General features: G+C 34.7%; 1 protein-coding gene across 2 annotated transcripts in view; it reads left to right on the forward strand.

The window, feature by feature from the left end:
* CRISPLD1 (cysteine rich secretory protein LCCL domain containing 1) overlaps positions 1 to 11,731 on the forward strand; it is a 37,685-nt gene extending 25,954 nt beyond the window's left edge. For both annotated transcript variants that reach the window (XM_064703556.1, XM_064703557.1), the window contains 5 exons: positions 1,548 to 1,591; positions 1,679 to 1,751; positions 3,857 to 3,932; positions 8,292 to 8,422; positions 10,278 to 11,731. In XM_064703556.1, coding sequence (XP_064559626.1) covers positions 1,548 to 1,591; positions 1,679 to 1,751; positions 3,857 to 3,932; positions 8,292 to 8,422; positions 10,278 to 10,329 — 376 coding nt within the window. In that variant the 3' untranslated portion in view covers positions 10,330 to 11,731. The remainder of the gene's footprint in view (positions 1 to 1,547; positions 1,592 to 1,678; positions 1,752 to 3,856; positions 3,933 to 8,291; positions 8,423 to 10,277) is intronic.
* The last annotated feature ends 1,386 nt before the right edge of the window (positions 11,732 to 13,117 follow it).

Raw genomic sequence — 13,117 nt, forward strand, 5'->3', positions numbered from 1 at the left:
AATGTAGGAGTAGATAAGCTGTAAAAAACTCTTTAAACTGGAACCAATTGATTTCCCATCAGTTGAAATACCTGAGTTTCTATGCTATATGAGAAAAAACTGTATGATTGTCCAGCCTACAGAGTGTATTTAGCACCTATCTTCTGAGAATTGGAACTCAGGGGAAGTTATTTTGGCTGTGGGTTAAATAAAGATTATTTGTCAAGTTTCAAACCTTCAAAAGGCCCATCAATAAGGCAGGGGATGCCTTGCAGCTACCTGACTCTCACCAGTGTCTGTAGATGGAGCCTTACATAAACTACTATTTATTCTATTCAAGAATAGATGAAATAAAGTGGATCTCGCCTCTACTGTCTATTGCAAAACAGAATAGAGAATACAGAAAAGTAAGTGTCAGGGCAGCATACAGCAAGTGTCCTAGTCTTCAGCTCCTTTGATTTCTTATCAGGATAGCTAATACCAATGTTTTTTCAGCTGTTGGATTTTCTTAGGATAGGGTCCTGTTCCAAATATCTCAACAAGCTAGTAAACAATAGAACCATATTCCTACATCAGTGTTTGACAGTGCTAGGGCAACAGAAGTATGAGCTCTATCACTGAAAGCTAATCCAATAAATGAGCAATGTGCAATTGATGGGTCATATAAGTAAACAAACTGATGCAGGCAAACAAAACAGGGAGGTCCACAGGAGCAATTTACTCTAAAGGTGAATAGGGAATAATTTTCTAGGTTTGTTGTGGGTTTTTTTTGTTTGTTTGTTTGTTTATTTCATTTTTTGGTTGTTTTTTTTTTTTTTTTTTGGGGTGGGGTTTAATAAGTAATTTTATGGGTGCCAAAGGCATCCTCAGCTTCTTTGTTACAGGTGAAAAATACCACAATCAGAGGCATATCCCAGGAGTCAAAAGAGAAGGAAAATAGAAGATGGGGGGAATAAAATAGAAACATTCATCAACTTGTAAGGAAACAATATAATCTATGTACCTGACTTTTTATAGCAAGAGGAAGCAGGTACATCTGAGTGCCATATAATTACTGGGAATAAAAAACTCTTGCATGTTATACTAGGTTTTTAATGATGCTGATGATAACAAGAGATGCAAGATCCAAGAGTAAAATTTAATGAAACATTTCAGGAAGGCTGTGAGGAGAAACTCTTCTCGGTGTTGGAGTTGCTGATAGGAATGAACCTTTAGCAAAAGGTGAAGGAGCTCTTCTGGTAAATGAAAGCTTCTGAGCAACCACATGCCACATTATGAGGGACTAATATATTACTTAATTGGTTCCTATTGCAAGTTCTCTTTGCAAATTAAACTCCTGAAAGTTTAACATGCATTCCTGTTTTTGAAACACATTCACTGGGAGTACAAAGTAGATGTGTCATTGCTATAAATATGTTTCCAACTGGGGAGAAGGGGGTGCAGTGAGGAAAAACTGTCTGGGGACATTCTCTTGGCTTTAGTTCCATATTTTCTAATAAAAATTATTCTAGCTAAAAGAAAACACTGAAATATGTTATTTACTGATAATTTCTAATATTTCTTCTTAGAAAATACCAATCTGCCAACTCCTTCACTGTCTCTAAAGTAACAGGTTAGTATTTATTTCTTACAAACTCAGTACTACTCTGTTTTTTTCTAAATAGTAAACATTTGCTTGTTTGTGTTTTATTTTCTTCAGTTCAGGCTATCACCTGTGAAACCACAGTGGAACAACTGTGCCCATTTCAAAAACCAGCCTCACACTGTCCGAGGTAAAGTTCATAAAATGTTATTAATTTTAAGTGCTGCTCTATTTTCTGCCATTTATTAATTATTTTAGGTCATCTTAAGTTGTTGAGAAAGGTGACAGCAATAGCTGTTAAAATGAAGTCAAAAATGCTCAGGTGATATTTTAGTCTTTGGTCTCAGTAGAAGGCAAGGTAGGTAAAGATGATCTGCTGGATTTTTCATTAGGAAAATCTCTTTTTCTTTCACTCAGTAAGATCCTGTTGCTAATCTTAGTGAAATCCTTACACTGAAGACTGTGAATAAAAGTACCTTTTATTTTTCATTTTCCATTATTATATATATGTACCTTGGGCAAAGTACACTTTATTTCAATTTATTTACCTGTAAAACAGATACAATAGAAGGATAAAATTCAGATAATTATCATAGAGGTTACCAATTTGCTTAGGAGTTTTGGAGAAGCTGGATTTAAAAAAAAAAAAATTGAAACATATCTGGTTAAGGTAAGGCCTGGTCTGCAGGTTGGCTTTAAATATCTGTGCCATTTCTTTGAAGCCTGTGTTTTAACTCTTCGAAAGATGCTTGTACCGCAATATTTTGGCAAAGGAGTTTGGTAACAATTCTTAAAACCATAGATGAGTCAAAGGTAAATACACTGCAGCATGATTTACCACAAATTAAGCTGGAGATATCCACAGGATTACTTTCATAGCAATCCTACAGCCAACACAGGAAACAAGTACAAAGCCAAAACTGCTAGGAAAACATCCCTTCATGTAGCACTTGGGTCCATGGACTCACTTGGTGCTTGGCTATGACTCCTGGCTTCGAGCTGGAGGATGTGGAGAAGTAAGCTAAGGACTGGAGCACAGGAATGGATGGGTACATTCTCCTATCTTTTGCTTTTTCTCTTCATTACTAAAAACTAAAACCAGCTTTGTTGACAGAAAAACAGGTTTTGGTTTTAGGAAAATTAAAGAATAAGTACAAAGTTTAAAGTTACATAATGCTGATGTGCCAACTTAAGGAACTTCACAACGGCAATGATTCATTCAAGATTCCGTGCATGCTCTTAATTCTGGAAGTGTAGTCTTGGCAATTACAAGCAGTAGTCAGCCATGGCATTGACTACACAACCTCATTTTCCCCTCTTACTCCCAGCTCATAAATCAGCAGGCCTTCAACAGGCTTCTTAACTTCTTGCTTCCTTCTGACAAAATATCTTTCCTGAATCTTATCAGCATGTTTTAGTTACCCATCTGACAAGACTCTAGCATGCCCAAGAGATTTGACTTCCCAAATATTGATCGGAACCTGGATAACATTTTAGAGGAGAACACTTGTCCAGAGCTGCCCCATGTAGGGTCACTCAGTTTTTCAAATGAAATAGCTCAGACTAGACCTAGAGTCAGCTGATGGTTCTTGCTTGTAGCATATCACAGTTAGCAAATAAAATGCTGACACCTTTTGTACTATACTTAGGTTCCCACATGGTTTTTCTGTTCATTTTGAAGGTATAGAAGACATGAATCACAGAGAAAATTTTCCTCAAATGTTAACAAAATGCAGTTAATAAAAACAGTGTTTGTTTTAGTAGGTTTCTGACCTCCCAGAATCAGCTAGGAGTCTCACTACTTTCCAAGGTTTTTCATTCTAGCCACATATGCCAATGCTCAACTTCATTATAAGTTGCTAAATTGGCTTGTGTCACCAGGTCATCAGCATCAAAGCAGGTCCTCAGTCACATCTGCCTCTTCTGAGACTATACATTTTGTATAGGGCACTTAGAATCAGATAAATTATAGAGTAATGAACAGGCTGTCTCCTCACTGACTTTTCTACTTGCCTCAGATATGTTGAACAAGAACACCATCTACTTATCCAAAGGAAAGAAGACCAGAATTGTTAAAGTATGATTTTAAGCACTTCATATGAACTTCAACACATCAGCAATGCTTTCAGTTGCATGGTCAAAACCTCGAAAACTGACAGATGTAAAATAGGATTATGGACCCATATGTATAGACAATCAACTTGATTTATACTTAATTATGCTGTCATTGAACATGATATATTAATCCTCTGATACTCTTCCTAACTGTTTCTGGTTTTGTTTTTGGTCTTTCAGGGTGTACTGTCCTCACAACTGTATGCAGGCAAACCCACACTACGCTCGTGTAGTTGGTACACGGATTTATTGTGATGTAAGTACAGGGATTTACATTGTGTTATAAAAATGAGACATACAATTCTATGAAAAAAATTATAATGTAACTATAAGATAGAATATTGATATATAGTTTTCTTCCATATGATGATTTTTTACAAAAAAACCCTTTCTTTTCAGAAAATCTTTCTTTTCAAAAAATCTTTTTCAGAGGCTCCCATTTAAGGTAGCAGTAGTCAGATGCTGAAGATATGGAAAGTTATTTGGAAATTCATTGCAGTCTTCACTAGGCTCTGGACCCATACTTCAGATTTTTTTATCAAGATTCCCACTTCCCAACATTTGTCCAACATTACCAGTGTATACTCATTTAAACCCTTGCACTTTAAATCCTGATGCAACAATAACTTCTGTCAGACTATACAAAAAATTTTGCTCTTGAAATAAATGTCTACAGTCACATTATTTTGAATATTTCTTATCTGTGTGGATAACTAAGTATTTGTGACAGAGTTTTGATATATTTGTGTAAAGTATCTCACACTGTCATGTTATTTTAACAGACTTTTTTTTATCATTCTGTTTGCTAGTAAATTTTTTTTCCCTGTCTTTTCTCGGCATGTTTAGTTCTGAGGTGGGTAGGAAGTATGAAGAGATTTCTAATTTATCCCCCTCCCTTGTCATGTTTCTATGAAGAAGCCAGGATGTAGTGGCAGAGAAAGCAGTTTGTATTTTTTGGCAGTAAACTCTAGTTTGACTGTTCTATGGATGTCATAAAGAGTAGTATGGCAACCAGCTAGGTCAGATGATGATTTTCACTACTTTCCAGTTCTTTGAAATGTGTGAAATATTTACTCCTCAGCATTATGAAACTAACTGATGTCCATTGGATTACCTGAGTGTCTTGTTCTGAAAACACCCTTGTCCATAAGTGTTGTAATGGATGTGAATGGTATTTCCAGTTCAGAAAGGTAATTGATTTGTGAACTGGATCCTTAACGTACATAAAAGGGGCAGTAAAATAGATTCAAGGCAAGTCCAGTTTGTGGAAGATGATTTTCTTTCAGCTCTGTGATTGTGATTAAGGGCTACAGACAAAGTTTCCCAGTGAGTTAGAAGAGACTATTGTAGGAGAAGGAAGACATGCTTGTGTTTAATCTTGAGAGGGGAAGTCTCATAATATGTATTTTCTTTGGCTGGAGAAGTCCCAGGTGACTTTAATTAGTGTTATAGAGGTATACTTTAAAATTATTTTAGGTGTACTGTCTCATTATTCATCATCATTGTATAGAGATGTGTGCAGCCATACTGCTTTTAGGAAAAAATGGATATAAATACAGGTGAAAAACCAGAGATGGGAGTCTTCTTATCAACTTCAGGTGCTGTCAGGATAGACATTTACACTGAAGCTGCTGTTCTAGATTATGTTTTCAGTAGTTTTTAATACAGAGAGTACAGTGGTAAAGGAGAGAAAAAGGTATCCGCAAAGCAGAATTATTTTGAATTTTTCAGTGTGCCTACCTTACTTCTTCCAAGGGCTAGAGAACAGGAAATATCCTTTATCTAAAGAGTTTGATGGAGTTGTAAAATTTTAAATTTTATACCATTTGAATGCTTTGATCATACAAATTTTTGTTTCAGTAACCATATATAGAAATATTCCCTGAAATATTTGCAAAAGTATTCATAATTCTCTGCTATGGTAAAATATATAGAATATGATGTAGAAAGCTATTAAATAGCTCCGTATTCCTATGACGGTATGTTAAAGACACTTGTGGTTTAAATGCCTTTGTAGAGTAATGCTGTGCTGTGGTAGATACTGGTATTTGTTGAGTATCTGAGGAAGGAAAATAATTAACTTGGCATTCAGATCCCATGACCTGTCAAAAATACTAACAAGCTTAGGAGTGTTCACAACACAGTAATAAAGCACGACCATATAATGCTGTATAAAGTGTTCATACTAACTTTAAAATACTGTCTTATACATCCTTTGGAATTTCTTCATCAAAATTAAAGAAACAAACTCAAATCTTTGAAGTTTTCCAGAAAGTGACACAGGGATGCTGATGTAAACCACAAATACTATGCTGAAATTTGTGATTGACATAGAAAAATCCTTTTTTACCTAAATCAACAGGAGGCTTGCCTTAGTGGTTCAAGGAAGTGTGATCTGGATGACATAATATTGAGCACAGGAAATACTGTGGCATCACTACTGGAATCTGATTCCATTTAGATGCGTGTCTAATAGTCTTATTCCAAGACAATGAGAAGTTCTTGAGAGACAAGGACAGATAATAGTTGGTAAAAAATATATTCTGTATATGTTTATAAAACTATATGCATTTGTTCATAGCTATTCCTACAAACTAGTTCATAATTATGAATTTATACTCATGTAATTGTTCATTTATTCAAAAACTATGTGAATTTGTTCTCCAGTCTCATCTGGAATGTAGCATCAGAATATCAGTTTATTTTTCATCTGAAAATTTTTCGTCTGAGCTGGCTTCATGAACCCCAGTCTTCTGACCTCTCCTTTTTCACATTTTCCATTCAAGTGTCGTGCCTTCACCTTTGAAATGTTGTGCATTAGCCCAGCCATACTTGATTGGTCCAGTTGTGGTGCCAGCCCTAACAATGGCCCCATCCTTTGCTGGACATTGTTTCCAACAAGCAGTCAGCCTGCTCTGTCAAAATCTCCATCCCTTGAATTTTCCTTTCCTTTTTACTTGACTATAAACTTCCAAATGGTGTTGGAACAGCCACCATGTCCTAGCCATCCTCAAATGTAATTTTGAAAGTATACCCCTATGTCATGGTGTAAAGGGTGAGGGTACATTTTGGTTACTATTACAGAGGTGGAAAAGCTGATCTTTCTTTTCCCCAGTTGTACCTCCAGCCTTTTTTTATATCTCCATTGGGAACTGAAAACAAGGTTACTGCTGTGTTATTGTGCTAGGAATGAATAGAATGAATAGTTTTCTTCTAGTTCTTCAGTGTAGTTAATTGCTTGTAAATATCATCTTTTATTTCTTCTGACTGTAATCCTGTATTGCAGAGGCCATTATTCCCCCTGGGTATTTGAAATTGCACATGATCAGTCTACTCTTTAGTTACTCCACAGTATGGATAAATAAGGCGTGCTATAATCTTAACAATAAGGCATCTATTGGTGTTAAGGGTATAAAAAATGTTTTGCAACCTTGGGAGGAGGAAAAGTACAGAGGGGTATAAATGGCATTCTTTCTGGAATGTTCAAAACATGCACCTAGCAGTGTGAAAAGGAAAACTCTAAAGCATCTTTGCAAAAGATTATTTGCATAAATTATTCGAGATCTTTACTGCTTTAAATATTTTAACATTAAAAGACAAACTATATATGAATGAGCCTGGCAAGTCCTGTGCTTGGAATAAAAGTAGGAAAATCATTGCTATTTTAAATTCTTGACTTTATAGAGCATTGAGATTGAAAATTGTTATGATAACATATATAAATTATTCCAACTATAACTGGAACAAATGCAGGTTTTTTTGTTTAAATTGTGCCCTGTTTCACCAGCTATTTATATTTGCTAAATTTTTAGAGGTTGTTTGTGGAGAAACCTATTGCATAGAAAACTTTTCCCACCAAAAAACCTTGTTTTTAAGTGGAGATACACTGAAGGTGGAACTGCACTTCGCTATGCTATTTTTTAAAGATTGGGACCTACCTTCTGGAATATCTAAGTTTCATTCTTCTGATAATTATTAAAATGCTGAAAGAGTAATAGAGGAGTGCAAGTTTCAATCAATTATTTAAAATAAAGTTATCAAGAATGTCACTGAGAAATTCTTCTGTGGATATTGTTTATTCTTCATGAGTTCACAAGGGGAATTTGTGACCAGAAAACAGATGTTTCAAGCAGCTGTAAGTGCTGTTAACTTAACAGAGAACTTTCATTTTAGATCTCTATCTTCTGATGCTCTCATTATACCCTTCATCTAATTAGCTTTTAATATTTACCCATGCCTGGATAGAAAACTGCGATGCTCCCTTTAATTATGGATCATTTCACTAATATTTGAGGCTTTGGCTGATAGATCCTTTCACTTTGAAAGGCTGAAGTATTCAAACATCTTCCTGACCTTTGAACTGAAATAGCCTGAAATAAATTATTTTTGCATCATGGTGAAAGCGATCTGAAATCTCTTACTGAATTCCTATAAAATGGCCTAATTCCTAATGAAGCTGATTTAAATATCGTAAGACTAATAAAATTAGCCGTGCTATAAATATAATCATTTTATGTTTCCTAGACTTGGTTTAAATACCTGTATTTGTCTTTTTTTCCTAAAAATGGTGGAATAAAAGGAGGAATGCAAAGCTAATCTGTGTCTTCCCTCCCAGATCTCCAGCATCTGCCGGGCAGCAGTGCACGCAGGTGTGGTCCGCAACCAGGGCGGCTACGTTGATGTGATGCCCGTGGACAAAAGAAAGGTCTATGTGGCCTCCTTTCAGAATGGGATATATTCAGAAAGGTACAGAGCCCATTTGCAAAGGTTACACTTTACTCTTGGCCTCGATAAGGTCCACAGCCTGGCATTGTGTCTGCCTTGTGTAACAGCAGCTGCGGTGGCTTTGGAGAGGCTGTGCTAATGGAGCTGCCTGCCTCCTCTAAGCTCGTACAACATTACCCTGAAAAGCTGCTTATGAAGTAAAGTAAACCTCTTGTTTGCTTTGCTGGTTCTTTTGCAGCTAACACAATATTTGATAAGAAAATTGCAGTTACTCCTTTAAGGATTTTTTAAAAATTGAAATTAATGATGCAGGGTCATTGGTTCCTGATGAATGGTCCATTAGTGATTTACATGGTATCACACCAGTGATCCTGAATCATACTTAATACTCACAAACATTAAAATTCACAGTAATTTAAACATAGTTTTGATGCTCTTTATTAGATAATTTGTTTTTAACAGTGTTTTTGTGAAAGATGTAGATGCTGTGAATGTTCACTACTTGTATTGGGTGTATTTATAAATTGTGTGATGATAACACATGACTATGTTTTGTAGATTTAATTTAATCTCTGAAAGGGTTCTCCAGGTTCCAAAGAAAGAAAGAGAAATTATTTCAAAAACATTGTACCACTCTTTTTGTCCTGTAAAGCTTAGAATGTTTCTTAGACTAAAAATGATGGCTACCTAACTAGACTATAGTCTTTCTAAGAAATTTAAGTGGGAAAAAAACTCAAAAGGTTTCTGTAGAAAATTCAGAAGTAGGAAAATATTGAGTATTTTTGTCTTGTTTTTAATGGTGGGTAAGAGAATGTCTTCTCCCTTTCTCTCAGACCTCTCAACAGTTCTGGAAGCTTGTAAAATACAGATTTTCTTTGCTCAATGGACCACTTATTTTACATATTTCTTCTCTGTGATCATCCAATTCCCTTAGAATGCTTCCTTACTGACACTTTTGCTGTCCATATAAATTTTCTTTAATAGATTCAGACAGGAAGAATGTTGCAAATTTGATGATTACTTATACTTTAATATATGTATTGGATACTATAAATAAATATAAATTTAAAATATGTATAAATACACATACATTTACATATTAATCATCTTGGTAAAGTTTGGGAGGTCAGAAGTTTGGAAGAGAGTCACAAAAAAGTTTTCTGTGAAGCAGAACATGAAGAATTCTAATGCTTTTGAAGCCAACCTCTTCTGTTGTGCCGTTCCATGCTTCCACCTCCATTTCCCCTTCCTTCCCAGATAATTTTCAGGCTGGGTTGGCTAAAGAAAAAACAATGGACCATTAAATAAGACATGCTGGTCCATGGTCCAATTTTAAGGCAAAGATACTTATTCTATCAACATTTCATTGGAATTGGGTGTTTTTGTTTCTTTTCTTTTGAAGCCAGATACTTATCCATTCAGAAGGCATTCCCTTTGGTTTTATTAGACATTAGGTCTTTGTTGAAATCTATTATTCATTATAGAAGCAATTAACAAATGAGTGATCTCCTAGGTCTGCAAGTTCTCTCCAAATACAGTTGCTAGAAGAGTAAGCATAAGATGTATGTGTTCTCTATTTCCAAAACACTTCTAGCATTTTTCATCAGTTCTTTAAAACACTTTCGCTTGCCACAAAGGATTACTTGAATTTTTCTATGTTGTATTTTGTTCCTATTAAGCTGTTTTGGAAAAAAAAAATTCTGAAATTGATGTAGTTTTTATTTGTAGCAGTTTAAAAAAAATTCTAGATATATAAATTGAGGAGTTGGCACAAGAAGTACTGCAGGATATTAGAATTAACAATTGAATTTTTTTTTAATTGTTATTGGAGTGTTATGGTCTTAAAAATAACATAAAAACTGGTTTTATGTTTCAGTTTACAGAATCCACCAGGAAGCAAGGCTTTCAGAGTATTTGCTGTTGTTTGAATCTAGCAAGTAAAACATGTAACAGGCAAGTGAAACCAAAGCACTTGGAAAAGATTAATACAGGCCATTTCTTGTGATTCCTGAAATTTGTATAAAGCTGTAACATTATTGTACAGAAGATGTATACTGCTTTCCACCAAAAAAATTTAAGTCGCATATAAATCTTAATGAAAAAAATCTGTAAAGATAAACATGGGAGAAAAATTCATTTGAAAATCTATAATGATATATAACATTACTTTGAATCCTGTGTTAAGTATTGCTATATTTTCTTAGCAGTTACTCCTATACAGTTAATTCAAAGCTCATAAGTGTTCTTTGTTTTCTTCATCTGAATATATTATTATATGGTGCTTTATATATGCCACTAACAGTAACCTTAAAACTGTACCAGAGGGAGGCCTGAGTTTTTATTTTCAATGTACATAAAAGAAGTCATCCCAATATTTTGATAAAATAAATCATGCCTTAAAGTAAAATAATTACCTATATAACTTTTTAATGATTTAAAGTAGCATTAGCCATGAAAACATCAATGAAGAGCTAGATTGTTCTCAATTTCACACTAATCATAACAAGTACAAATGCCTATTTTGAAATAAATTGGGATAAATTCCTATAAAATATAGGAAGAAGCCTTAGGACATGCTAACACGCTTTCCTTTAAAAAATATTCTTAAGAGACTGGGCCATTCATGTCTATTATTTTAAAAATAGATTAATAAAATATTTATTGGATGCTGCTAAGCTCTTTTCTTCAAATAGCCATAATTCATTATGGCCCAATCCTTCACAGATATCCCACTGTCTTGGGATGGGTGTGTGAAACAGACATATATAACCTTGAAGGATCTAATAAAATCTTTGTATTTAGAAGTGCAGTAACCTGAAATTAAGGAATAAGCCTGAAGTTCTGCACAAACACATGCTTAATTTTTGCCATGTGATTCCTTCAATTTACTTAAATTTGAGTTCAGAGAAAATGTAGAATTGTACACATTCAAAAAAATTTGCAAGTTACAGCCTTGAGCTGTACATGTTATCAATATGCTAAACAATAATATGGGAGTAAATGTTCAAAAAAACCAAAGAAAATGGTAACAAAGGCTAACCTTTCTCCTTGTGACCTGGCAAATACTCCTGCAGGCCAGGAAGTGTAGTGGTACGAAGCCCAGTGACAATTATGTCATTTGTTGCTTCACAATTTTAAAGAATTCATTTATGGCGAACAGCTTGATACATTAATTTTACCATATTATGGTATATGAAGAACATGTAGTGGTGATACTATGTTTCTTTCTATGAAAAGTGTATTGGTGCTTTAAGACTGAAAAGCTGTTAAACTTTATTTTTTGGTATATTTTGTTTCTGTTGTTGAATTTATTTCATTCCAACTTGTAAACTTATTCATATTCTTCATATTTCAGAATACCATATTCTGCCTTCTCTTTTGCTACATGTACTACCTCATGTAGTTAGGCAAGCTTTGTTGGTTTTTTTAATCTGTTTTGAATAAAATTAATTTACATTGTAAGCATGCCTTTCACTTATTTTTTTGTCCTGATTCAAGAGAAAGGATGTAATAGCCACCCTGAATAGATCTCTTTGTTGTTTTTTTTTTCTGACCTAAACATTGCAAGCAGCCATATTCGGAGGTTCTAAAACTGTAAAGGCAGTTTAGACCCAAAACTTTCATTAATTGCATCAGAAGTCTTATGGATAAACCTCATTTTTTCAAGTTTTGGCCAGGGTCAAATTGATGAGGGAGACTAAGAGTCTTTTATGTACAACCCTATTTTTTTCTGCAAGTGGTGACCATTGAAAGAAGCTTTTATATAGATTTTGCAATACTGGCATTAACCATTTTTCAGGATTGAAACCAAAGTGCAAGTTCCTGTGCAATAGGGCAGGGGTGGACCCTTGGGGCCATAACAATAAAATTAGTGCTTGGTGGGAGGAGAGAGATAGCTCAAACTTTCCATGGGTGAATATTTGCTGTGAGCAGCTCTACTAATCAACAGAGCAACAAGAAGAAAGTTACTCACCCCCCTTTCTCCTCACATATTCCATTGCCCATATTTTTGGAGTTCTGCTGCTTTCCCCCATGCAATGACTATCCTGTTCTTATCTACATATTCCAGCTAACACCAGCTTTTTGAGAAACTTTCTTCTGTATTTACTGTAAGTAATAAGTCAACAAGCAGACATTTCCAGAAAGTTGTAGAGGTACACTTTGGGAGGTACACTTTGGTATTTTTTTGTGCAGCACAAGCAACTGTAGGCCAGATGCTCACAACTAATTATCACAAAGCCTAAAAGAATAACCAACAGTATTAGAAAACTTGGCTGATGAAAAAAAACATACAAAAAAGTCAATTTTTGGCTTTAGTGAACTTGGGACATATACTCATAGTACTAGCTGGACATAAACTAAGGAAACTTAATAAGCATTTCCTAAAATGTGGATGCTGAGGAATTTTTATTAAATGGTTCACAGACTTTGTTGTGTCTTGATTTCTGCATGGAGGACTATCTGATCTAAAAATTCTGCATAAATGATTTTGAAACCAAATCTGAAACACAGGTTGGGAGAACATTTGTGTAAGTTTACAGCTTTTAAACTGAAAAAATTGATTCAATTTGTATGTAAATGTCAAGAGCGTCAGCTGTCTATGGATTCTCAGTGGATTTGAAAGAGGAAAATAACATCTGCTTTTTTTTGTGTGTATTGATAGTTATGTTCAGGACAATGCATGACCCTTTACTTCATATAGCAGAGATGTAACCA

Source organism: Zonotrichia leucophrys, chromosome 2 (genome assembly GCF_028769735.1).
Source record: "Zonotrichia leucophrys gambelii isolate GWCS_2022_RI chromosome 2, RI_Zleu_2.0, whole genome shotgun sequence".
In the NCBI taxonomy this organism is placed as follows: Eukaryota; Metazoa; Chordata; class Aves; order Passeriformes; family Passerellidae; genus Zonotrichia; species Zonotrichia leucophrys.